The sequence below is a fragment of the Vitis vinifera genome, chromosome 7 (assembly GCF_030704535.1).
Source record: "Vitis vinifera cultivar Pinot Noir 40024 chromosome 7, ASM3070453v1".
NCBI lineage: Eukaryota > Viridiplantae > Streptophyta > Magnoliopsida > Vitales > Vitaceae > Vitis > Vitis vinifera.
In genome coordinates, this window is record NC_081811.1 from 29,746,593 (window position 1) to 29,773,510 (window position 26,918).

At 39.2% G+C, this 26,918-nt stretch overlaps 1 protein-coding gene across 2 annotated transcripts; it reads left to right on the top strand.

Annotated features, from left to right (window-relative positions):
* Window positions 1-2,825: 2,825 nt before the first annotated feature.
* On the top strand, window positions 2,826-26,730 carry LOC100264660 (alternative NAD(P)H-ubiquinone oxidoreductase C1, chloroplastic/mitochondrial). Of its 2 annotated transcripts, none has more exons than XM_010654642.3 (11): window positions 2,826-3,021; window positions 4,502-4,704; window positions 5,265-5,360; window positions 10,040-10,106; window positions 10,247-10,430; window positions 10,659-10,752; window positions 10,877-11,089; window positions 16,602-17,006; window positions 17,162-17,238; window positions 26,220-26,323; window positions 26,430-26,730. In XM_010654642.3, exons 1-11 carry the CDS (start codon window positions 2,973-2,975, stop codon window positions 26,567-26,569), a joined length of 1,632 nt encoding a protein of 543 aa, XP_010652944.1. In that variant the 5' UTR covers window positions 2,826-2,972; the 3' UTR covers window positions 26,570-26,730. The 2 variants fall into 2 exon arrangements, with proteins under 2 accessions (XP_010652944.1, XP_059594724.1); XM_059738741.1 differs by lacking the exon at window positions 2,826-3,021 and adding an exon at window positions 3,044-3,206.
* The last annotated feature ends 188 nt before the right edge of the window (window positions 26,731-26,918 follow it).

Sequence of the window (26,918 nt, forward strand, 5' to 3'; positions counted from 1 at the left end):
CAAGGATAGGATAAAAAAAATGATAAATTGTCATCCAACCAATAATTAATCTCATTATTATAATAATTTACCCATTGTCCCTATAGGTTTCCTAGCCCTTAGGTTTTCATGCTTCAAGCCCCAAGTTGGCTCTTAGCCTCTCATGGGGGTGATGTCACATTCACAATCCATAATAGGGTAAAAATCCATAATTTGAATCAAAATAACCTAAAACAATATATTTAATAAAGAAGAAAAATAAAACAAACCAAAGTTCTCATCTTCTTCCACATTCAATGTCAAACTCTCTAGAAAAAAAAAATCCAAGATCCTTAAAACCTATAATTAAGAGAGTTTATATAATATCATCAAATGAATTAGATTGATTATTAGTTTAAGATTTGGCTTTTTAACCCTTCTTACTCCTTATAGCTTTGTTTTTGGGCAAATAACGATAGGGAAGACGAAGATAACTAATGATCAATAATTACCAAGAATCACTAATATCGGGTAATAACCTATCGTATCATTTCCTAAACTAACTTACAAGGATAGGATAAAAAAAATTGATAAATTGTCATCCAACCAATAATTAATCTCATTATTATAATAATTTACCCATTATCCCTATAGGTTTCCTAGCCCTTAGGTTTTCATGCTTCAAGCCCCAAGTTGGCTCTTATCCTCTCATGGGGGTGATGTCACATTCACAATCCATAATAGGGTAAAAATCCATAATTTGAATCAAAATAACGTAAAACAATATATTTAATAAAGAAGAAAAAGAGAACAAACCAAAGTTCTCGTCTTCTTTCACCTTCAATGTCAAATTCTTTAGAAAAAAAATCCAAGATCCTTAAAACCTATCATTAAGAGAGTTTATATAATATTATCAATTACCTAACATGTGACACACTCCCATTGACCACTTATTACAAAATAAATTCCTAAAAATGATTAAAAAAATAATAAAATGGTGATTTCTAGTCGTATGGGGTCCACTTAGGGTGGATGGAGTGCCCTATATGCAATTCCCGAGGTAGATGAGGTGAAACATCAAAGTGGTAGTGGGTGAATTCGAAATTGGTGTCATTTCAAAGTGGATTTCAAATTCATAAGTTGGATTTCAAAATCTTTTCGAAATGACCCTTCAACTTGGTGCAGTTGTATTCAAATGGACATAAATTCTTCATTTTATCTCTGATTTGTACACTGTTTGAAATGTTAGACTGCTGACTTCCCGAGCTTCGAAACGATATATAGTATATATAAAATGGATTCTGAAAAATGCTCCAAATTTGTCCTCAAATTCAGAGTATATATTATCATCAAATTTTTTAGTTCTAAATTTCCATACAACCGAATCTTGCTTCATGCCTCATTTCCTATGTTTTCTTGCCTTCTTTCTTACTCCATAATGGTCATTTCTCATCTTCCAAACTCATGATATCCTTGTCTTGTCTTTTCTCATGGTCCATGAGTCTTGATTCACTTATTTCCTCATTTAACAATTTTTTGATCATTCAAAATCTAAAGTGATTCAACTTGCATCCTTTCCTTCCCTTGAACCTGAGATAAGTCTCCAAAGTACAAATTAAACTCATGGCTAGGGCCTTAGCATTGATTTAGGTCAATTTGGGTGATTTGAATGTCCTTTGGTGTACAAATCATATCGAATATGTGTCATTAGAACACATATTTTGGCTCCAGTTAATCATTCCTAGACTTAAGACCCTTTGGGCGACTAGGGCAAACATATAACCCATATAGGATCACTCTGTTTGGACTAAGATAAGCTCCGTCTGACACCAGAAGTGAGAAGTTTTCCTTCTTCCATAATGCTAGATGAAATGGACAGACAAAGTCGGCTGACCTTTCAGACGGGCTCACAATGCCAAAAGGAATTTATAGACCAAGCTGGCTGGACTTGTCAAATGAGCAAATCAATCCAGTCAAGTTCTCAGGATTTCTAGCATGCGTGGTCAACCACGTCTGATGTTTGAGCGCCGACCTAGACGTTTGATGTCTGAGCACCGGACTAGACGCTTGATGTCTGAGCGACGCCTTAGACGCTTGATGTCTGAGCGACGACTTAGACGCTTGACATCCGAGCAGCGGACTAGAAGCCATTTACACCCAAAAGTCAATGTCAATTAATTGTTACACACAATCCCAAACATTAGCAAGTTAAATGGAAAGTTAGTTACACGGTCCGAGATTTTGACACGACAGTCAACAAATGGCACAAACCAGCAGCCCTTACTTGATGTGATTGCCCAGTCCACGCAGTAGTGACGATGTTGATAGTCCATGCAATCATCATTACAAGAAAGGTTAGAGTGCATAACCAACACTATAATGATGGTGTTATCAACTCTATATAAACCCCTCAAAAAGCACGAATAAGGTACACATGCTTATTCTCTTCCACAAAAATAGTTATGAGTTATCCTCATTTGACTTAAGCCTTCAGAGGGGCATGCCCGGACCATCCTTCCGGACATCCTTCTGTGTGGGAAGAAGTCCATCTAATTCCATTGAAGCTGGACGGACTCCTCAAGAAGCACAAACAAGGAAAGAAGTCCGTCTAACTCTAGTGAAGCTGGACAAACCTAAATCCAATTGGTTTGACACCAACAAAAACTATTTTTCTTTTTTGCTTTTAAGAATAGAAATTATGATGTTTTTAAAAAATGAGTGCATGTGCTCAAAATAAAAAACAGTTTTTAAAAATAAGTTTTGAGAAAACATGCCCAAACGGAAAAGGGCAAAAACCAAAAGTTTTGGAATCCATAAAAAAGCTCATCACCTATGACAAGCTACAATTATGTTTAACGGAGCCAAAATCAAACACGCGGAACTCACGTGGGCCACGCCTTCACCGCAAAAATCCATGCCATCCACCGAAGCCGTGGAACAAAAGGAGCCACAAAGCCCAAATTGCTGTCTCGCTTTTCGCCTGTCTGTCTCCCTGGGGCTTTTCCTTCTCCAAAATGGCACAGATGGCTCTCTCTGCGTCACCAACACTCACTCTCTTCAATAGTAAGTTGTCTTCTCCAATGGGTTGAAGCATTTTCATCCCCCATTTACATGAGAAAACTGTAGAATCTGCCAGAACTCTTCTACTTGCAACTTTCCTTGTGTTTTCTTTTTGTGTTTGTTTGGTTTGCAAGAGAAATGAAAACCCACCTGAATTAAGCCAACCGGAGGTTTTCTTTTATTTTGAGGTAATACCAATGAAGTCTCTAATACCCAGAATTGGGATTTCTTTTTCTCTGTCTATATTTTCTCAGAAACCAAACAGAACAGTACTTCCTAAGGCTATCTATATTATTATACATGCTCTTTCATGGTCGATTGAAACATTCTGTGGCTGAATGCGAAAACTGTGGAAGCAATCAAAACTCCTATTTCTAATTGTATTTTTCATTATGATTTTCTTGTTGCGTTAAAGTTTTCCATGAAAATGAAAATCACCCTAATAATGAGGAATTGTAGATTAGGATTAAGTAGGGGGGTTTTATGAGCTATGAGGTCTAACTAGTAAAATTTTTAAGACCCAGAATTGGGATTTGTTTTATTTTCCCATATTTCCTCGGGAACCAAACAGTGTTGTACTACTTAATGCTAGTTGTATATTATTTTATTTCATTTCTGTGGTCAGTTAAAAGCGTTTATTGGACATTCATATGTGAAAACTGTAGAAGCAATCGTATCTTCTCTTCCAATTGCACTTTTTTTTTTGGTTGTGTTTTGTTCTTTAGTTTGCAAGAAAATGAAAGCTCACCTCGTTTTGTTAGGCTAAGGGATTTCTGTTTTTTGAAGTCCTTCTGAGCAAATGTCAAAAACCCAGAATTGGGATTTCTTGTTTTCTTTTGCTTATAGTCTCAGCAACCAAAACAGTGGTACTACTTATGGCTTATTCAATATTATTCTGTTTGTTCTTCTGGGTCGGGGTTGAAGTATGTTATTGGTGAACATGAAAAACGGGGAAGCAGTCGAAACTTCCCTTCCAATTGCATTCCCCAATATGCTTTTTGTGAATAAAACCTCTTCTCAATGAAGCCAAACTATTGCACCAGGCTGAGGGTTCTTTTTTTGGTTGTGCATTTTGAGGTGCTGTTGATGACATGTTTAAGACTCAGGATTCAGATTTCTTTTCTTTTCTTGTATTTTCTGAGCAACCAAACAGAGGTGCACCGATTGTAGATGATCTTTGTTTTCCTATGTTTTTCTCTTCTTGTTTCCTATATCAGAACTGCTCTTTCCATTGCACTTCTCATTATGTGTTTGGCGCTGTTTGTTTCCAAGAAAATGAAATCTCACATCAATTAAGCTAAATGTTGTTTTAGGCTCAAGTGATTGGAGCTTTTTCTCTTCTTGAGGTCCTGTATGACAAAATTTCAAAGACCTGGATTGGGATTCCTTTTTTTATTTTTCGTATGTTTTCTCAGCTACCAACTATATGGAAACTGATTCTCCTGTTATCCTGTGTACGGGAAAAATTCCCAATCTTATGTAGGGGTTTCAGGTAGATCAAAACAATGGGGGATGCTATTTCCTGGTTCTTCGAGAAAACTTGCAATCAATATGTCAATACTTATGAACTTCCAGAGCAAAGGATTCAGTTTTGTTGCTTCGGGTGCAACACAGTGGAATGGAGGTGTTGCAGAACTAGTGGAAGGTGAAGCAGCATCACGGCCCTATACATGGCCAGATAAGAAGGTTGGACTCTTTAATTAGTTTCATATATTGATGTCTTCTCTGGCAGATGCCTATCATTGCCCTTGAAACCACATTAATGCATGCTCTTAGGATGACATACACACAATTGTTGCATGGAATGTGATTCTTACCACCATAACTGATCAAAATCTATCAGACCATGTCCTTTTTCCCCCAAATTTCCACACAAGATGCCTAAATCAACACACGGTCAAAGATGTAGGTAGGGTATGTCTTTTAAAAATTAAGAGATAACAGCAATCTTGATGTTATTTATCTTTTTCTTCACGCAGTTCAACCTGGTGAGCAAAATAATCACTGTTTCTCTTATACATATGTATTTTAGATGATAAATACATCATTAGGTTACTTTAGTGTCTTATCTTAAATGAGAATCCGTCTCAGCATTGGACAGGCATTTTTACTTTGACTGAAGTGTAATGTATTTTATGCTGCCACAACTTGTTCTCTACTTTATATATTTGTCCTGCTGATAAACTATTTAAACTTTTCAAGCCTTATGATCATTTATTGTAATGATGGAAAGCTTTTGCTTTCAGAAGCCCAGAGTGTGCATACTAGGTGGCGGCTTTGGAGGTTTATATACGGCCTTAAGGCTAGAATCCCTTGTATGGCCAGAGGACAAGAAACCTCAGGTAGGTCATGTTAAGTCATAATTTGGATTCTTTTTCTTTTCTTTTCCTTTTTGGAATCTGTTTCATTTTCCTTTAGGGTGGTGCTTATCTTTTCCAAAGAGTACATGTATTTTACCAGCTAATGAACAACTGACTACCATCTTAGTCTATTAGTTTTCTATTTTTCTTCCTAGTTCTTGTTCATTTCCACCAAACCTAGCTTCAAAATTTAAGAAATTAAGCATGTAAGAGACAACTTGAACAGCATGATCTTAATTTTTCTCCTATATATTTATTTTTAATAAAGAACTCCAAAATTGATAAAAGGCTGATGACATATTGATGTAACCTTACTGTCTCAAATGTCCTTGGCAACTCCTTTCCATTGTCTTGGAATTTTAACTTTCGCCGCAATCTAACGGATTCAGAAATTGATCTCCTTTAGAGATTAATGTCCTCCCTTCATTCTGTGCTTCTTTCCCCTTCCTCATCAGACTCAAGAGCGTGGTCTTTGTCTTCGTCAGGTTCGTTTTCAGTGAAATCTTTTTTCTATGCCTTGTCAAAAGATTCAAATCCTTTAATGTTCCTTCCGGCCAAGTTTTTATGGAGCTCAAAAGTCCCTTCAAAGGTTAAGGCCCTCGCTTGGTTAGTAGCACATGGGAAGGTAAACACTAATGACAAGTTGCAATTGAGAAGACCCTACAAAGCCCTCTGTCCTCAATGGTGCATTCTTTGCAAAAGAAATGGAGAGTCGATTGATCATCTTTTTCTTCATTGTCCCGTCACCATTGGACTTTGGCACAGGTTGTTCAATCTAGTAGGTGTGATTTGGGTCCCTCCAAGGAGCATTGAGGATATGTTGGTTATTTCCTTTAGAGGCTTGGGGAACTCAGTAAGAGGCAAGATTCTTTGGCAAATTGCGTGCCTTACTTTGATTTGGATGGTGTGGCAAGAAAGGAATAATAGAATCTTTGAGGATAAAGGGAGAACGGAAGAGGTGGTTTGGGATTTGATTTGGTTTTACTCTTCTCTATGGGCTTCTTGTACTGAAGCTTTTAGAGGAGTTCCTCTAAGCATTCTACAAATCAATTGGATTGGGGTTTGCGTTTAAAGAGTTTGAAGATTGTTGGGTTTTCTCTTGTCTTTAGATTACTATTGTTGGGTGTTTTCCTTGGTTATTGTGTAGGAAGGACCTCTCATCCTTCCCTTGGTTTTTTTCTCTTTCTTTTGTCTCCTTTTTCTCTTCTGTATTTGTTCTTTTATTAATATAATCTTCTTCGTTTCTGATAAAAAAATATTGATGTATGATTACATTTAGAACCTAAGCTTCCTTGTTGAGTTTGCTAACCTGTTCTAAGGCTAAAAATTTGTAACAGGATTGGTCGACCAGATTCAGTTGTGACATCTCTAATAGTTCATATCGATGAATCTATTCTGATTGTTTGGTTTTGGACTAGGGACTCACTTGGTTTTAATGTCTATATTTCCTATTAGACTCCAAGTTATCATGAAGTTCCGCAGTAAAAGTATATCAAAATTAGCTTCACTAAAATTCTTAAAATAGTGCTACTTTAAAGAGTTCTATAACTTGTTTCTTTGTTCCTTTTTTACAATAATAATACATTGAAGAACCACTGATGCCTTCATAATATTTAATGGCCAAGAAAATTCGGTGGTGGCATAAGTGTGGAGTTTACAAGCCAAGAAGAAGGGATCAGAAGATAACCTCCATGAAACTAAAAGTATGAAGATGTTCTTTTGTACATGGTTTACTGAAGATGTTTTCATAAAGATACAATAATAATGAGGTTCTTATAAGGTGTTGGGACTATTAGAAGATATCATCTTTGCTAAGATGTTCACTAAGGTGACAGTTAACTCCAGAAGCCATTTAAGAAAGGGATTGGCGTGTGATCTTAATGGCAAGAAGCCTGACCATTGCTTGTTGTTTTCATAATCTGATGTGAGAAGCTATTGGTAAAATTTTTTAAATCTTATGTTGGTTTTCTTGGATAGCTAACGGCAATCACTGAAAGTGCCTGTGAAACAGGGGCACAGCTGATGTACCCATGCAGTAGTGCCCATGACGAATGAACAAAACAAATGAAGAAAATTATTCTACATTATTGAACTCATCAAGAAAAATTGATGGACACTTCCTTATAAAACTGATAGGAAGTTGAGGGCCAATAATACAAGTAAAAATGGCATCCTTAACCATGGAACTTGCCAATTCAATTCCTTTAAAACTCTTACTTCTCTCCCACCAAAAGTCTTACTTCAAACATTCAGCTTGCTTGTCAAAAGACTTCCATGTCAATATCTAGAAAACCCAGGTTTGGCAATAGACAATGCACCTGGAGCTAATGAAATAAGACAGACCATAATTTCCATGCCATGTTACAGTCAAGCAAAAATGATCAACGTCCCACCACTTCTTTGTACATGCAGCATCAGTTGGGAATATCCCTTCATCAGCAGATGGTCAATGAATTCCATATCAATGTATTGAAGAATTCCATATCAATGAATTGAAATGTAACATTCAAATTTGAAGCACCAGTTCGGAAGTCCTAGCTGAACACTCCAGGTTTGTAACATTCAAACCCCATCTGGAGAACATAGTCTATCCCACCTTGCTAACTCCAAAAAAACTCCCTTTGAAGCTTCTCTAACGTTTTCATTACAGAATAGTAATAAGTTGATAAGCTGGGCAAAGTACTAGTAATAAGAGTTGGTATTCCTCTTCAATAAAATATTTTTTCTTCCAACTCTCCAATATTCTCTCAAATCTTTCCACCAGTCAATCCCAAATAGCTTTAGCCTTGCAAATATCCTTGAACCTGGAAGAAAACCCACTCTACAACTGAGATAGCTGCCTATAAATCCAACATCTTCCATACTGAAAATTAATTTCGAGTCTTGATACTGCTACAGACATAGCCAAATACTTGGATATTATTACAGTCTTTTTTTCTTTCTTTGTCCTTAGTGGGACTCAAACCTGGATTCTCTCACATCTTCATTGCAACCCCTTACTATTTGAGCCAAGCCTCAAGGGCAATTTGACTACTGCTCTTTTGCTTCATAAAAGTAATGGCATCGTCCATGTGCAGATGGGCACCGCCACTCAACTCTCTGCTCCTCCTCTTGTCCTGAAACCTGATATCATCCCCCTAGTTCTTGGCTGATTTATCTTCTGAAAACCTTGATAACCTAGATAAACAAAGAGGAAAGGGCAGATCTCCGTGCTTAGGTCCTCCCCTGAAGGTAAGGAAGCATGTGGAACCCTCTTTAACCAGAAGTAAGAAGTTATTTCTTCACATCCTAAGATTGACAGTATGTGTACTATGGAACAAACTCATTTCAATTGTTCGAACTTTTTTCAGTATGCTGCTCCATTGTGGAACTTTGACTTTCATAGAAATCTGAATGATTGGGACACTGAACTTTATTCTCTTCTTTCCTTGGAAAATTTTTATTTGTCTCCATCTCTTTTGATGAGAAATGTTGCTGCTTGGAAGACAGGGGCCATAAGAACTCAAGTACCTTTGTACCCAGCCAATGTTACTGGAAATTTATAATTCAACCAAAAATCAAAGTTTTTACATGGTTAGAGGGACAAAAGAGGGCTAACATTAATCACATGGTTTAGACTACGAGCTTGTGCAGAAATGTTTCTCTGTGGGAGGAATTGCTTCGGAGGATTCTATATATATTTAACATATGTTGGTTATTCCCTTCTAAGCTTTTGGTTGGAAGGCTGTGAAGACTTTTAAGAATAGTGGTATATTAGCCACATTGTAGGTGATTTGGTTGGAATGAAATTCCAAGATCTCGGACGACAAATTCAAAATGGAACTGTTGAATAAGTTTGCTTTTTGACTATTGTTCAAGTGTCTGTGCCTTAAGATTGGCCCTCCTATCAGTATTGACTGAAATGCGTTTGCTTAATCAGGTAGTGAAGAATGGATGCCAGGTGTTGTCAGTACCTGCCTCCAGTGGGATGCTTTAATCTCCATAACATTGGATGCCCATTGGGAAATACAGATTAAATGGGTATTTGAGGCATTCATAGAGATCATAAGAGTGAGCTGATGAGCTCTAAGCAGGTGGATGATGGGTTCAATATTGAAGTGGAGTTATTTGCCTTACTTTAGGATCTGAAAGAGGCCTTCCTGATCGGTGTAATGAATTTCACAGTGGGAGGGGACTTCTTTGGTGATTTCTTTGATGTCCAAGAATATAGGAGCCCATGGAAGTTCACTTATTGGGTAGATCAGATCCTTAATTTGGATGACATGGTTCCCGCATTTACATGGCAGCCTAGTTCAGCTCAGAAAGCTGACAGCTTTACCAAGAGGGGCGCCTCTTCCTTTGTTGTGTTTGTGAGGGACATTCAACCTCCTTGAGGTTTTCAGTTAGGGAGTGTGTTTATGTCAGTATGTATGGCAGCTGCATTTTCATAATTTCAATTTCTTTGAAGGATATCTCATTCTCGTGCTTCTTTTTCTGTTGTAGTTCTAATTCTTGTTTCCTGTAAGAAGTAAACTGGAGTCATTTCAAATTCCTTGTAAGCCACATTGGAAGAACTGAACTGAATACACAGTATTGTGACTTCAATTTTCTTTATTTATAGCTACAGTTCTCTTGTTTGTTCATTTATTAATACTCTTGAGATTTACTGTATGTGGGACCAGGTGCTTCTTGTTGATCAGTCTGAACGTTTTGTTTTTAAGCCAATGTTGTATGAACTTCTAACGGGAGGTATGTTGTTTAATTTGTTGAACAGGTCCATTAATTCATTCCTGTTTATGATAATATAATTTATGTCACTATTATGAAAAATATGAAAAAATATAATAAAATGATTTTCCTGTTCCTACTAACATGATTTTCCTTTGCAGAAGTAGATGCATGGGAAATAGCTCCGCGTTTCTCAGATTTGCTGGCAAACACTGGTGTGCAGTTTTTCCAAGACAGGGTCAAAGTATTGCATCCCTCTGACCATTTGGGAATGAACGGGCCAACAGTATCTAGCTGTGGAGGAACCGTCCACCTTGAAAGTGGTCTGGTTATTGAATATGACTGGTATAATTTCTATCATTCTTAGTCCATCTCTAAATTGTTCCTATCAAGGTGTGTAAGTGTGCTCTAAGACCTTGGAAAGTACTGGAGCTTTGCTTTGTCTTGATTTCTTGATTGGTCAATTATGTTAGAAAGCAATCCAATTGCAATTTTGAAAACATTGATTAGATATTGAAATTTAATCCTGAAATGCCCCCTGCTGATTTTATATTTTTCATCCTGGGCAGCCAGGTTGGTTCTTGCTTTGGGAGCTGAAGCCAAACTGGATGTTGTCCCAGGAGCTGCAGAATTTGCATTGCCATTCTCCACCCTGGAGGATGCATGTGTAAGTGTTTGACTGAGGGAGGAGGAGGGTAAATACATCTATGATATATTGGGGCAGAGAGGTTCTGCCTCTATGTCACCATTAATATAAACTGTCTTTACACCGTGGTAGTTTTATGATGCAGAGGGTTGACAATAGGTTAAGAACTTTAGAGCGGAAGAGGTTTGGTAGAGACTTTCCGATCCGAGTAGCTGTTGTAGGCTGTGGTTACTCTGGAGTTGAGTTAGCTGCCACAGTATCAGAGAGGCTGCAAGATAAAGGAATAGTGCAAGCTATTAATGTAGAGACCACAATCTGCCCAACTGCCCCACCTGGCAATAGGGAAGCTGCCTTAAAGGTAAGCTATCTAGATTGTGAATTATGAAATCATGAAATCCAGTATCTTAATATTGCAATTCATTGATATGCTTACTCATGGATATAAATTAATTAATTTGATTGATTTTTTTTTTCCTTTGAAGCAAATCTTTAAAAATTAAATGGTATAGAAATATATTTTTCTTAATTTCCTATAGAATAGGAGTTGATTTTTTGTAGGAATTGTTGGAAATCAATCACGGATCTCAAGGAAATCAACCACTAATCTCAAGGAAATCATCCACTGATCACAAGGAAATCATCCTCTGATCTTAAGCAAATTAGCTACTGATTTCAAGGAAATTAGCCATTGATCTCACCTTTGATCATTGGAAGTCATCTATTGCGTTCACCCTTGATTCTTGGGGTTAATTAGCTCTCTTTGACTAGTCTAAGACCATTTTAGGAAGTTCTTTTAATTGGTCAGCTTTGTAATTAGACTGACAAATATTTTTAGCATTGATTTGGCAAGTTTATGTTTTTTTTTTTCTTAGATTATTTCTTCTGTATAAATATGTATACTCTACTGTGGATGATGTAATGATTTTCAATCTAATTCTAAACTAATATGGTATCAGAGCCTTCATTGCTTAGTCATATACAACCTTCATTGTTGTAATTTGTTCAGTTTTTTTCAAACCAACCTTCATTGCTGGCTCTTTCATTCTTCCTACACTACACAAAAATCTTGTTCTTGGACGTCATTGTCTTATTTTTCTTATCTTGATTCCTCTATATTTGCATTAAGCAAATATGGCTGATCAATCTTCTATCTAAAATCCTGCAAACAACTCTAGCAAAGTCTCAAAGGGCAGCAAGCGCTTCCAAGCCAAGACCTGCCCTTCCACCAATGCTACTACCAAGGCTGGAGGAAATCCTAAAAAATACAAGAAAATAAGAAAAAAGTGAGGTGACCTTCAATTCTACTTCCTGTGCATTTGCTCAATTTGGAATTCTTGGTAAGTCTTTACCATCAACCACTATTTTAATTTCAAGTTCATGGATCATTGATTCAAGAACCACTGATCATATAACCAAAGAGTCAAACTGTAATATTTCTTGTGAACCATGTTATGGTAATCGTTGCTGATGATCACTACTTCCTATTCATGGCAAAGGAAATGTTTATATATCACCAGATATCACTTTTTTTCTACAATGTCCTACAATTTGCTGCCAGTTCATAGACACTCCAAAACTATCAATTTGTGCTGTGGTCTTTTATCTAAACTCATAACCAGATCTCGGGGAAGATGATTGGCAATCCTAAGGAGAAGAATGACCTTTACTACCCAGATAGTAAAGGGAACCTTAGAAGACTATTGGTTGTTACATGAAAGAGTAAGGCACCCAGGTTTTCATCACTTGAGGAAATTGTATCTAGATTTAGGTAATAGTCTTTTTGAAACTCAAGTGTGAAATTTGTGAGTTGGCTAAAAATCAGAGGGTATCATATCCCATTGGTGGTAAAAGTAATAAAATTCTTTTCTCAGTTATTACATATTAATGTTTGGGGCCCCTCGAGGGTGACTTATGTTTCTGGTGCTAGATGCTTCCTTAGTCTTATTGATGACTTCAGTAGGACTACATGGATCTACTTACTAAAGGATAGATCTGAAACTATTACCATAATTCGGAATTCTTTTAATTGTCCAAACACAATTTAACACCAAGATACATATTGTTAGATCTGATAAGTGGGGAATACTTCAATGAAAGACTTGGAAAAGGGTGTTACTTATCTATCAAGTTTTGCAAGCACTCCCCAACAAAATGGAGTGGCAGAACGTAAAAACAAACATCTTCTTAAGGTAGCCCAAGCCTTGATGTTTGCTAGAAATGTTTCAAAACATTTATGGAGAGATGCAGTCTTAACAACCACCTACCTTTATCAATAGGATGCCTTTAAAGGTACTCAATTTTCAAACTCCCATTGGAATATTGAAAGAATATTATCCTCACCTATCTGTATTCAGTTCCTTACCATTGCAAGTCTTTGGAAGCAGTGTCTTTGTTCATGTCCCTAACAAAGACAGATCTAAGCTTAACCCAAAGGCCATTAAGTTCATTTTTCTTGGATATTCTCCAACCCCAATGGGGTAAAAGTGTTACGAATCACCAACCAAAAGGAAATTTGTTACAATGGATGTGAGTTTTTTTTAATAGCAACCGTACTATACAAAGACTGACCTTTAAGAGGAGCAAATAGGAGTAGAAGATTAGTCACAGAACTGGTTAGTCATTACCAACACCAGTTTGGAGTATTCAAGAAAATGGGGAGAACTTGGAGAATTCCTTGGAGACCACTCAATGATAGAAGGACAGTGGGGATACAAGTGTATACTAGAAGACCTCAAGATCAATCTAGGTTGGTGGAAGGCCCTAATTCTTTAAAGCAAAACCAATCATCAACTTCATATGAAGGTATGGTTTCTATACCCCCTGAATCCAATAGTAATCCTTCCAATCTTGCTTCAATTTCTACTCTTCTCTTTGATACTGTTCTTGATATTCCTATAACAATTCATAAGGGTATTAGGAGTTGCACCAAACACCATTTGTCAAATTTTGTTTCTTTTCATAGGATTGCGGGGACTTATAAGGCATTTTTCTCTCATAAATTCAAAGGCAATTCCAAAGAATGTTGAAGAAGCCCTTGTTGACCCTAAGTGGAAGAAAGCTATAGATGAGGAGGCGAATGTTCTAAAGAAGAATGAGACTCGGGATATTGTTGATTTACTTAAAGAAAAACTGCTTGTGGGATGCAAACGGATTTTTTCAATGAAATACAAGGTGGATGGTTTTATGGAGAGATATAAGTTGCAACTTGTGGCCAAAGAGTACACATAGAGACCTATGGTATAAACTACCAAGAAACCTCTACCCATGTGGCAAAGATAAACTCCATCAGAATTCTACTCTCTTGCAGCTAATTACAATTTACCACTACAACAATTTGATGTCAATAACACCTTCTTACATGGAAATCTAGAAGAAGAATTCTGCATGGACCTTCCACCTAGTTGTGGAGAGAAAAATGGAAGGAAATGCAAGCTGAAAAATCCCTATACTACTTGAAACAATCACCTAGAGCATGGTTTGAAAGATCTGCTCAATCACTCTTGAAGTTCAATTTTCATCAAAGTTAGGCTGATCATACTCTTTTCTTTAGAAGATCATCCACAGGGAAGTCAACTATAGTAATGGTCTATGTAGATGATATCAGTATAACAAGTGATGACAATGAGGAAATTCAGAAACTGAAGGTCAAGTTGGCTAAAGTATTTGAAATTAAGGATCTAGGTACTCTGTGTTATTTTTTAGGAATCACAGTGGCCAGGTCAAAAGAAAGGATTTACATATTCCAAAGGAAATATGTCTTGGATCTTCTCAAGGAAACTAGAATGCTTGGATGCAAGCTTACAAAAAATCCTATTGATTACAACCACAAGCTTAGTGCACTTATAGATGATGCTTCAGTGGATAAAGACAAGTACCAGAGACCTGTGGGAAGATTAATCTATCTTTCCCACATCAGACTTGATATTGCCTACTTTATAAGTGTGGTTAGTCAGTTCATGCACTTCCCTTTAGAACCTCACATGGAAGAGGATATTGTAGTACCTAAAAGCTACTTTGGGAAAAGGATTGCCATTTTTCTCAAAATGGTCATATGGATGATAGAATCCATGACTGACAGAAGATCCGCCTCTAACTACCTCCAACTATTGTACTATTGTTGGAGGTAAAGTAACTTGGAGGAGTTAAAAACAATCTGTGGAAGCTAGGACAAGTGCAGAACTGAATAAAGGGCCATGGCACTTGGAATATGTGAGTTGATATGGATAAAGAACTTATTGAGGGAGTTGCAGATAGAATCAAAGGGTCTTATAAAGCTATATTGTAATAACAAGGGAATCAACCATAAGCATTGTACGCAATCCAGTGCAGCATGATGGAACAAAACATATTGAGATAAACAGACACTTCATCAAAGAGGAAATTGCTAGTGGAATGATTTGTACTCTGTTCATTTCTTCCAGGTTGTAGGTAGCAGATGTCTTTACTAAAGGAGTTCTTAATCTAATGTTCAACTCAATGATCAACAAGTTGAAAATGAAGGATATTTTCGAACCAGCTTGAGAGGGAGTGTTGGAAATCAGGCACTGATCTCAAGGAAATCAATCACTGATCTCAAGGAAATCAGTCACTGATCTCAAGGACATCAACCACTGATCTCAAGGACATCAGCCACTGATCTCAAGGATATCAACCACTGATCTCAAGGACATCAACCACTAATCTCAAGGATATCAGCCATTGATCTCACTCTTGATTGTTGGAAATCATCTACTGCTTTCACCCTTGATTCCAGGGATTAATTAGCTGTATTCTACTAGTGTAAGACCATTTTAGGAAGTTCTTTTATTTAGTCAACTTTGTAATCAGAATGACAAATATTTGTAGCATTGATTTAGGAAGTTTATGTTTTTTCTTTTCTTAGGTTATTTCTTCTGTATAAATTTGTTTACTCTGCCGTGAATAGTGTAACAATTTTCAATCGGACTCTAAACCAATAGGAATTTTATCCAACTTTGAACACTGTCTTTTTGGCCCTTATGCTTTATACTTAATTCATGGAAATAATATTTTGATGACTTTGTGGAACAAGATATCATTAGTATTGTTATTTTGTTGATTTGTTACAGACCCTAGGTAGTACTTGTTTTTCAACTTATGAGAATTTCTATCATCTTGGACAGCTCACAAAGGTCAAAATGAGATTTAGCAAAAGGAGGAAATATATTAAATTGTCGAATAACTGAAGCAAATCTACATCTACTGAGGTATGCATCCCAAGTGATGTGCCACTTCATTAAATCTATAGAACCACGAGTCCTATCTAAAGAGAAGATCTTGGTTGAAAAATTTGGGAGGCAAATATATAGTCTTGAGCTCACTCCTAAATCTAATCACCGTACCTATATTCAGATCCTAAAAAATCACACTGTTTCAAGGCAGGAATTTCAAATCAACAAGTTAAATTCCTCGTATCCTTCAGGTTGCCATGTATTGGTTGGCAGTCAGTCCAAGAATGAACTAAAAGAGCCTGCAAACAGCTGTTAGCTCCTCTTTTCTACACTTTTGCACTGTTCCACATGAATTATTCACATCATATGATAAATTTCTGTGCTCTCTAGCTTGTTCAGTATTTAGCTCAGTTATATCCTTTTCTTTATGATGATTGAGCCAATTATGTTGTTTCAAATCCATATTCATCTTATTTTTTATTTTTCCAATGCTTTCATTTTACTTATTTTATTTAAGGAATGGATTTTGATATAAGCTTCATAAATTATGTTTGCACCTCGCACATTTTGAGTTCTTAACAAGTTCCATGCCTTTGTCTTTTACTATAGTGAATTACCTGTTTTCTGGACATTATATCCCAATATCTTAAAATTACAGTATTTTTTGGCTGCTATTAATAGGTGCTCTCATCCCGAAATGTTGAACTTCTACTGGGTTTCTTTGTCCGCTGTATAAGAAAAGCTAGCATTTCTGAAGTTTCAGAGAAGCAAACAGAGAGTGGCACACTTCTGGATGCTGCAGCTGAGCATGAGCCTGAAAAACTTATTTTGGAACTTCAACCAGCGGAAAGGGGCTTACAAAGTCAAATTCTGGAAGCAGATTTAATATTATGGACAGTTGGTTCTAAACCTCAACTTCCTCAACTGGAACCCTGTGAATGGCCCCATGAGCTTCCCCTTAATGCCAGGGGACAAGCTGAAACAGATGAAACTCTTCGTGTTAAGGGCCATCCACGCATATTTGCAGTTGGTGATTCTTCTTCTTTGAGGGATTCCAAAGGAAAGCTTCTTCCAGCAACTGCACAGGTACTACATTTACAATTTTTTTTCCTGCCACTAGTATGTGATTATATGCACATTATGGATTTCATCAAGGAACTTATTCTGATTGTCTCAGAATATATATTTTCTTGTCTTGACTGTTCTTTGATGGTGATGACACACTTCCACATCCTTCTCAGGTTGCTTTTCAGCAAGCAGACTTTGCTGGTTGGAATCTGTGGGCAGCAATCAATGACCGTCCTTTACTGCCATTTAGGTTGGAAACTCAAACACTTTCCTCAATAGTATTATATAACTAATTTAATTTTTCATTACTCGTAAAAAGTCTGCAATATTTCCAAGATAAATGTAGGAAGCATTTGTGATATTTGCCTTTGATAACTGAAAACAATTTAGAGATGCGTTCACCAATGAATTTGAAGTTCCTGAGGTTTTCTTTTTTCTGAATCAAATCTTCACTCGATGTTTCTTATACATTCCCTGTTTCTTGTTTATCCATTGTCTCCTTTTGCTTCTTGTTTCTTCTACCATACTCTGTAATGTGTGTGCACATCAACTAATAACTAATTGTTTTAGGCGGTTTACTCTTCATTCTCTAGTTCTACTTTTAAAAGTTGAAAACTACTATACTAGGCTTCTGTAGGTTATCCCACTAACCATGAGCAACACTCAGATATCCTTTTTTTTATTATATATATTTATATATTAACTACAAAAGCTGAAATGTTAAGCTCTATTCGGAAATTGTTGTAAAAAACAATCCTGAAAAAACAATATTTGAGAATAGTTTTTGAAAATTGTTTTCTAATATTTTATAGAAAAAAGTCTATTTGAGAACTTAAAATGTTTTTAACTTGTTTTCTATGTTTTTAAATATGTTTTAAAATAACTTATGTCTATAGTGCTTTATTTTTAATCATTCTCCATATTTGTATAATTATTTCTTAAACAACCCCCAGAAAACAACTAGAAAATGTTCTCTAAAAACACCAAACTGTTTTCTGTGTTCTGGTTTTCAACATGTTTTTTTGTTTTTTTGTTATGGGAAACAGAGAATTGTTTCAAAAAACAGATGCCAAACAGTGCCTTAGTTCATTTTCCATTTATGAGGTCATTTACAACCTTAAACATGCAGGCCTTGATTGTCCCTTACCTTTATCCTCAATGGTGTTGAATAACGTGGAAATTTCTAGCAATTTGAGCTGTCTTTCCTGTGTAAGCTTAAACCAATCCCACTCATCATGGTTCAATCTGAACAAATCTTGTTGAATGAGTGGATGTATTTTTAGCCTTGCTATGCTTCTTGTCGGAATGTCTCAGATTTATAATTAAATTCAGAATGGTGGGAGGATCAACATTCTACCCTTATTATGATGGAGGAGAGAGAGAGGGTTAGAGAGAGAAAGATCGAGGGGGAGAGGGATAGCGGCGGCGATGGGGGAGTGACAGAGACTGCGGAGGGCGAGAGCCACGCGAGGCCTGGAAAGAATGTCAGGAAGGGTCGCTTCGGCGTGGAATCGAAAACGTTTGAGGTTGAGGTGGAGGAGAGGAGAGGTAGATTGCAAGCCACGATCGTGGAAAGGAAAGGAGGGATCTCATCGTGGGTCAGGCTAGGACCGGTGAGCCTTGGGATAGTCCTTGATTGCCTAATTTTGAGTATTGAGGACGTGAGGATGGTTAGGTGGGTAAGAGAGTGGCAGGAGAATGGGAGGGATTATTCTTTGATGCGCGACTATAACAGAGGGGGGTGCTTTCTCCGTCTGGGGGTTGCGGACTTGGAGAGAAAGAGGTTTAGCATTTTTATCCCCAAAGGAAGAGGAGCAAAGGGTGGTTGGGCATCAATGGTGGAAACACTACGGAGCTTGGGTTGTGCAGACGGAGGGATAAAGAGTCAGAAGGAAGACGAGCCACGGTTGAAGCCAAACATGGCGAAGACATATGCGAAAGTGACTAACATGGCAAGGGGAAAGGAGAGAACAATAGTAAGGATAGAGGTCACAAAGGAGGAAGTGGGTCGGAATCTAATCAAACTTGAACACTGTGTTGTCGGGACATGGAACCCTAACGCAGCAAAGGGGGACGACCTCAAAGGGTGGGGAACCCAGCTAGCGAGAATCTGGAGTCTAAAAGGAAATCTAGGGCTAGCAAAAATGGAGAGGGGCAAGGTTTTAATGGAGTTTGAGTATTTGACAGAGGCTGAGCAAGTCTCTAAGCTTGGAAGTATTTCGTTCGGGGGGCTATTTCTTCGTTTGGAGAAGTGGAGGCCGGAGACGGGATGCCTGAGAGAAGGGGAGAAAAGCAGCGAAGCTTGGGTGCGGGTGATAGGTTTACCTGTTTCCCTGTGGGAGCGGGACATCTTGAGGAGGATTGGGGAGGCGTGTGGGGGATTTCTCGCGGTTGACTATCAAACGGAAAAAATGGAGGAGTTACAGTGGGCACGACTCTTGGTGAAACGGAACGGTGAGACTCTTCCCAATGCAGTGGAGGTTTGGGTTGAAGAGTCATGCTACTCGGTAACCTTATGGTGGGAAGTCAGGCCAGTCATGAAAGTGTCGACGACTGGAAAGAGAGGGAAGGTCGTCGCAACGGGAGAGGAGGTAGGGGGTGATGCAAGTGCATGCGCGAGCGAGCGCGTGAAGGTGGCGATGGAGGGTTTGAGGCTCAAGGACATCCTGCTGACTGCTGATGGGACGCGGGGTCAGTCCAGCGGGTCGGGCCAAACCTCGGACCTTTCTCGGAGCGACAACGGGTCTCCAGGCGGGCCTCATGTCTCGGGTGGGCTGGTTTTGTTGGGCCAAGCAAAGCCCTCTCGGTGGTCTAAGGTCTCTGACTTCTCTGGGCTTATTTCTTTTGGGCCGGTTGATCTTGGGACTGGGAAGCCCACTGAACAGGCCAAGTCTAGGAGGCTTCTTCAAGGGGATGGGCTGGACAACCAAAGCCCATCTTCATTTGTTTTGCTTAGGGCCCAGGCGGAGAAGGGCCTTTCTGCTGCGGAGTGTGGGCGAAGCTCAATGAGGGGCCTAGACGCGGCTATTTCTTCCTTCTGGGTGAAGGACGGACTGTGGGGGATCTCTGGGGACGAGACTTAGTGGGTAGGGGGGGGGGGGGGATCTCCAGGACCGACTGTGCCCTACTGGAGGAAGACGCAAGGTATGATAACGCCCTTTCCTCCTTTGGAATGATGGCTATTGACCCCCCTTCTCCCTCATTTTTTCCTTTTGGTCGGACTCCTTTGAGGGAGTCTTTCGACCTTTCTGGGGCTTTTGTGGACTCAACCAAGGGGGATATTAATAGTCTGTGCAACGGAACTGGGTCTACAGAGCAGGGTGAAGGGAAGTGTTGGGATTTGGTAGAGATCAGTAATGATAGTATGGAGGATTATAGAAAGGCTTTGTGCTTAGCCCGGTCTATGCCTCAAGAAGAAAGAGGATGGGAGGAAGCGAGATGGGAGGAAAGTGATTTGGCTAGGTTCAGTCAGTTTCTGGGATTCTCGACGGAAGGCCTAGAGAAAGATATCTTGGAGTTTCTGGTTAAAATTAGGAAGAGGAGGGAAAGAATTCACAGCAAGGTCATGTTGGAGAAATCGAAATTTGAAAGAGAGTTGAGAAGACTTGAATGTTCAGTCAATTATGAGGGGGGGAAGAAGAAAAAGTGCACTGTACAAGGTAGAGGGTGCCAAATTATGGAAGTCCAATGAAGATAAGGCTCTTGAGTTGGAATGTGCGCGGAGTCAATGATAGCTCCAAGAGGAAAGTGATTAAAGCCATGATCAAAAGCCAGAAAGTTATCTGTTTTGTGTTCAGGAAACGAAAATTCAATCCATGACAGAGGGTCTGGTGAGGAGTTTGGGTTCCGAGAGGTTCCTTGATTGAGGTGCTTTGGATGCTTAGGGAGCCGCAGGAGGGATTCTGATTTGTTGGGACAAAAGAACCTTGGAAGTCCTTGAGATGGAGATGGGTCAATTCTCAATCTCATGCAGACTTAGGAATGTAGAAGACGGGAAGGCCTGGATATTTACAGGTGTGTATGGGCCGTTCTCCAAAGAAGACAGGGAGACTCTGGGGGGAGCTTGGGGCTATAAGGGGCATTTGGGATGATCCCTAGTGCTTAGGGGGTGACTTCAATGTTACCCTAGCCCATTGGGAAAGGAGCAATCAGGGGAGGTTGACTGGTGCCATGAGAAGATTTGCTCAGGTGGTGGATGAATTAGAGCTCCTGGATATTCCTTTGCAAGGGGGGGGAGGGGGGGGGGGGTGGCTTCTTGGAGTGGGGGAAGGAATAATCGAATTTGGGCTAGACTGGACCGGTTTCTAGTGACCCAAGATTGGCTTGACTACTTCAGTGGGGTTATTCAGTGTAGGCTGCCCAGACCCACCTCTGACCATTTTCCCATTTTACTGAAAGGTGGAGGGATCAGAAAGGGCCCTTCCCCCTTTAGGTTCGAAAATATGTGGCTCAAAGTTGATGGGTTTAAGGAGCTTCTTCGAGGATGGTGGCAGGAGGTGGGGGGGAGGGTCAGGTTCAAATTGGCTACAAAGTTGAAGATTCTGAAGGATAAAATAAAAACTTGGAACAGGGATGTGTTTGGTAGGCTGGAAGTCAACAAAAACTTAGCCCTGCAACAAGTAGAATTTTGGGATAGGGTGGAGAGTGACAGGAGCCTAACTGAAAGAGAGACGGAGCTGAAAACAGAAGCTAAGGATGTCTTTAAAAAATGGGTGCTCTTGGAAGAAACGCATTGGAGACAATTGTCTAGGGAGTTGTGGCTTAGGGAAGGTGATAAGAACACTGGTTTCTTTCACCGGATGACTAATGCTCATAGAAGAAATAATTCCATGGAAAAGATTAAAATTAATGGGAGGTGGCTGGAGGAGGAGCAAGAGGTGAGAGAGGGGGTTGTGAATGCCTTTCAACAACTGTTGTCAGAGAAGCAATCCTGGAAAGCTGATATTGAAGGGCTGCAGCTCCAAAGGCTAAACCAGGCTGAAGCTGAAGGTTTGGAACAGCCATTCACTGAGGAAGAGATTCATGCGGCTCTGATGGGGATGAATGGAGAAAAGGCCCCAGGCCTGGATGGATTCACAGTGGCCTTTTGGCAATCTTGTTGGGAGTTCGCGAAAGAGGAGATTGTGGACTTGTTCAAGGAGTTTTTTGAAGAGAAGTCGTTTGCCAAGAGTCTCAACTCTACTTTCCTAGTCCTCATTCCTAAGAAAGGGGGGGCTGAGGATTTGGGGGACTTCAAGCCAATTAGTCTGCTTGGGGGTCTGTATAAGCTCTTGGCCAAAGTGTTAGCCAATAGACTTAAGGAGGTTTTAGACAAGGTGGTTTCGCCAGACTAAAATGCCTTTGTGAAGGGAAGACAGATTTTAGATGCCTCGCTCATAGCCAATGAGGTGATTGACTATTGGGTTAAACGCAAAGAGAAAGGGCTGATATGTAAATTGGATATTGAAAAAGCCTATGACAGTATTAATTGGAATTTCCTCATGAAGGTCATGGACAAGATGGGTTTTGGGGACCGTTGGATGAAATGGATTTGGTGGTGTATTTCAACTGCAAGATTCTCTATTCTGGTCAATGGGGTGCCAGCTGGTTATTTCCCCAATTCTAGGGGGTTACGCCAAGGAGACCCACTTTCCCCCTACCTCTTTGTGTTGGGAATGGAAGTGCTAAGCGCGCTGTTAAGAAGGGCTGTTGATGGGGGTTTCATTTCAGGCTGTAGGCTTCGAGGGAGGGGGGGAATGGAGATGAATGTTTCCCACTTACTTTTTGCTGATGACACGATTATTTTTTGTGAAGCAAGGCAAGATCATCTTACTTACCTAAGCTGGATTTTGGTGTGGTTTGAGGCAGCCTTTGGTCTTAAAATAAACCTTGCGAAAAGTGAAGTAATCCCGGTTGGGGAGGTGGAAGACATTGATGAGTTGGCGGTGGAGTTAGGGTGTAAAGTGGGGGCCCTTCCTTCTGTTTATCTAGGGCTGCCCCTGGGAGCCAAGCACAAGACCACGGCTATGTGGGACGGGGTTGAAGCAAGAATGAGAAGAAGGCTTGCCCTTTGGAAAAAACAATATTTGTCAAAGGGCGGGAGGATTACCCTCATTAAAAGCACATTGGCTAGCATGCCTATTTACCAATTATCTCTTTTTCGCATGCCTAAGCTAGTTGCAAAAAGGCTCGAAAAATTACAAAGGGATTTTCTTTGGGGAGGGGGAAGCCTGGAAAGAAAAATCCATCTAATCAATTGGGAGGTGGTGTGTTCACAAAAGGAGAGAGGGGGTCTAGGTATTTGGAAAATTGATCTCTTGAATAAGGCCTTGTTGGGCAAATGGATTTGGCGGTTCACCTTTGAGAAAGAAATCCTTTGGAGGAAGGTGATTGGGGTGAAGTATGGCCATGTGGGTTTTGGGTGGAGAACAAAGGAGGCTTGCGGAACGTTTGAGGTGGGGGTTTGGAGGGATATCTTGAAGGAGTTGTATTGGTGTTGGGATAATATAGAGTTCAAAGTGGGAAAGGGGACTAAGGTTAGTTTCTGGACTGACCATTGGTGCGGAAATGAGGCGTTGTCCCAAGCTTTTCCCCAGTTGTTTGCTTTGGCGGCCCAAATGAATGCCTCGGTAAAGGAGATGTGGGATTCTAGCCTTGGTCAAGGAGGTTGGAACATAAGACTCTCTAGAAACTCTAATGATTAGGAGCTGGACGCCCTAAGAGAGCTATTGCATTTGTTGAGGGATTTGAGGATTTCTCATGAAGAGGACTCGGTGATATGGAAAGAAGGGGGACACGGCCGCTTTCGGATTAGAGATGCTTACAAGCTGCTGACAGGCCCTAATGTCATTACCTTCCCGAAAAAGAGCATTTGGGTGGACAAGGTCCCATCCAAAGTGGCTTTTTTTGCTTGGGAGGCTTCTTGGGAGAAGGTCCTAACTTTGGACAGACTTCAAAGACGGGGCTGGCATCTTCCAAATCGGTGTTTTTTGTGTGGTTGTGAAGAGGAAAATGTAAATCATATTCTTTTACATTGTATAGTTGTAAGGGCTCTCTGGGAGATTGTCTTGGCCCTGTTTGGGGCTAATTGGGTGTTCCCAGAGAAAGTCAAAGAGATGTTAGTCAGTTGGAGGGGCCCTTTTGTGGGGAGAAAGAGGAAAATGATTTGGACTTCCATTCCGTTGTGTATTTTTTGGATGGTATGGAAGGAGAGAAATAGATTAGCTTTCAGGGGGGGCTCTCTAGCTATTCAGAAGCTAAAAAATTATTTTGTTTGTAACTTGTGGAGTTGGGCTAGGGTGTATATGGGAGAGGAGTCCTCTTCGCTTTTAGGTTTTTTGGAATGGCTTGCCGTTCCCTAAGGGGTGGTGAGTGTTGTCTTTGTTTAGGCTACTATGTATACTTCCTGTATGCTTTGTGACTTTTTGCCTCGTAATATATTTGCTCTCACTTATCTAAAAAAAAAAAATTCAGAACGGTGGGAGGGGGAGGAAGAAGGAAACTTCTTCTGAAGGTTTTCCTATTATGTTTTTGGAGTAGAATTCCTAATATTCAGGTTACGAGGAACAACTAATGAGATATAGATAGGCTTATAATGATAATAGGGGCGGGGAAACAGAATTTAGTTTTGGGGCTTGATACATTAATATATAGTGGAAACATCTGTTGTGGTGGAGATTGGTGACTAAGGTTATGTTTGATTCTTGGAAAGTTCTAGGGAAAGTAAAAAAATAGTAAGCAAAATCATTTTCTTATGTTTGATTGTACTATGGAAAATACTAAAGAAAATCAAATATAATTAAAAATTAATTAGGAAGTTTTGTATTTTCAAATTCTTTCATCTTTATATTGAAGAGTTAAAAGAAGTGAAATGAGTTTGAAGTAACATAGAAAAATAATTTATTGACTTTAAATTTATTTTTTATTTTTCTTCAATTTTTTTTATCTTATACTTTTCCTTTCTATTTTCTTTCGCTTGCATTTTCCCTAAGTTTTTCCGGAACCAAACAAGCCTAAAGAGACCACAAGCAGTGAGAGATATCACTTATGACACTAGAGCAAGAGTGGATCCAAATTGCAGTTACCGTAGATAACCTGTAAGCCATCTCTTGGTAACAAACCACCAGGGAGCATCAACTCTACAAAGATATAGATAATGGTTGCCATCTTAATGGTGGGGAGGAGAATCATTCTCCTGTGTCATCTGAGGAACGAAACATTCGATCTTCTTGGATAATGGAGTTAAACCCACCCAAAACTGAAAAACTTACGAAAGAAAAAAGTTTGATGCAATTATGTGTAGCAGTTCTGTTAGATTTGCTATATTTTTCTTTTTTGTTGATAAACTACAATTGAAAGCCAAAGGAGATGGATAAATGATCTGCCATGGAACTTCTGCACAATTTTCTTCAGATTACCAAGGAAATCTTCTTCCAAACCTAAGGTTGTATTAGGAGTATGACCTAAGTTTTCTAGGTGATGAGCTGTCTGTTTAGATTACGTACAGATTCTGGAGATACAAATATTTCTTCCTATCTAATGCATTAGGTTCCTGCTCTTCTGCTTTACTGTTTACTTCCCTGGGCATTTGTCCTCCCTTAATGCATTGGATTTTGTCTTTGGAATCCCTTTCCATTTGCTATTACCTTTAGGACTTTTCCCCTGATCATTCCTAATTATTGATCCCATGCTTTGGACCTGGTATTCCTGTTGGATCTGTTGAAGTTTGGAATTTTGCCCGTAGCCCATCCACCAAGAGAAGAGTAACATCCATTGTTATAACTCCAGCTTCTTCATGAACAAATTTATTGTAATCATGATCAACACACTCATCTATTATTTATTATTTTTATGACAGTTGAAATAGTTTCTTTTTCATCGTAAATTAACTATAAGCACATAAATATATATTCATACATATATGTGGGGTCGTTGAAAATTGATCCTGTGGAATTATAATTGTATTATGTGCTCAACAGAATATATTACTGAGACTGCATAGCATGGGGGCACTTCAAGGGGGAAAGAGCTATGGGGATGCTGCATGGTTGTGTTTTGATTACATGTTTCATGGCTTTGTGGAAAACCATAAAGCAGTCAAGGCAGTCACTAAATTTCCCCATGGCTCTTTACTAGACCTCCTGTCCCCATGTGGTCAAAATTAAATTTGCTAATGTTTTATGAAATGCATTTATGAGAGTAACATCCAAAAAAAACAATGTTGGTAGATGAGCTGGTGACTTTCTTTGTCAGGTTTCAGAATTTGGGTGAGATGATGACTCTAGGAAGAAATGATGCTGCTATTTCCCCGAGCTTCATTGAGGGGCTAACCTTGGAGGGACCTATTGGCCATGCAGGTAAAGTTATCCATGCCCCTTTTCACACTTGTGGATGGCCTGGTCTGGTCTCTATTTGGTTTTGGTTGTGGTTTAATTTTGATGGGTCTTATGTTTGTCCATGCAGCAAGGAAACTGGCATATTTGATCAGATTGCCAACAGATGAGCACCGGCTCAAAGTGGGGATCAGTTGGCTCACAAAGTCTGCCATAGATTCAGTTGCAGCAGTGCAGAGCAGTGTGATCAAAGTCCTTTCGGGTTCTTAATTAGAACCCACACTTGCTCCACTTACTCTCTGAAAGGCAAGTGGGGTGGGAGGGATTGATTACTTAATCCTTCTGATGCGTGGTATTCACGAGTTGATACCTGATGAAAAATTTTCTATGCATAACAGAGACTAATAAAAGGTTTTATCCATTTCATCCAAGTTTGCATTGCAGAGACTACTCTCACTTTTGAGGAGTTGGATGAGGAGTCGTGAGTATTGTTTTAGAGTGCGTTTGGAAGTAATTCTAGAAAGTGTTTTTAATATTTCTAACACTTGAATGATAAAAAATTTCAAGTATTAAAAATATGAAAAACGCTTCCTAGAATCACTACCAAACGGGCTTTTAG

Bases quoted from the DNA above. Each gene is read 5' to 3' on its own strand.
- LOC100264660 (XM_010654642.3), top strand. From the start codon at position 2,973: ATGGCACAGATGGCTCTCTCTGCGTCACCAACACTCACTCTCTTCAAT. The intron at 11,090-16,601 runs GTAAGCTATCTA...TGCTATTAATAG, and splicing joins ATAGGGAAGCTGCCTTAAAG to GTGCTCTCATCCCGAAATGT. The intron at 17,239-26,219 runs GTTGGAAACTCA...TTTCTTTGTCAG, and splicing joins CGTCCTTTACTGCCATTTAG to GTTTCAGAATTTGGGTGAGA.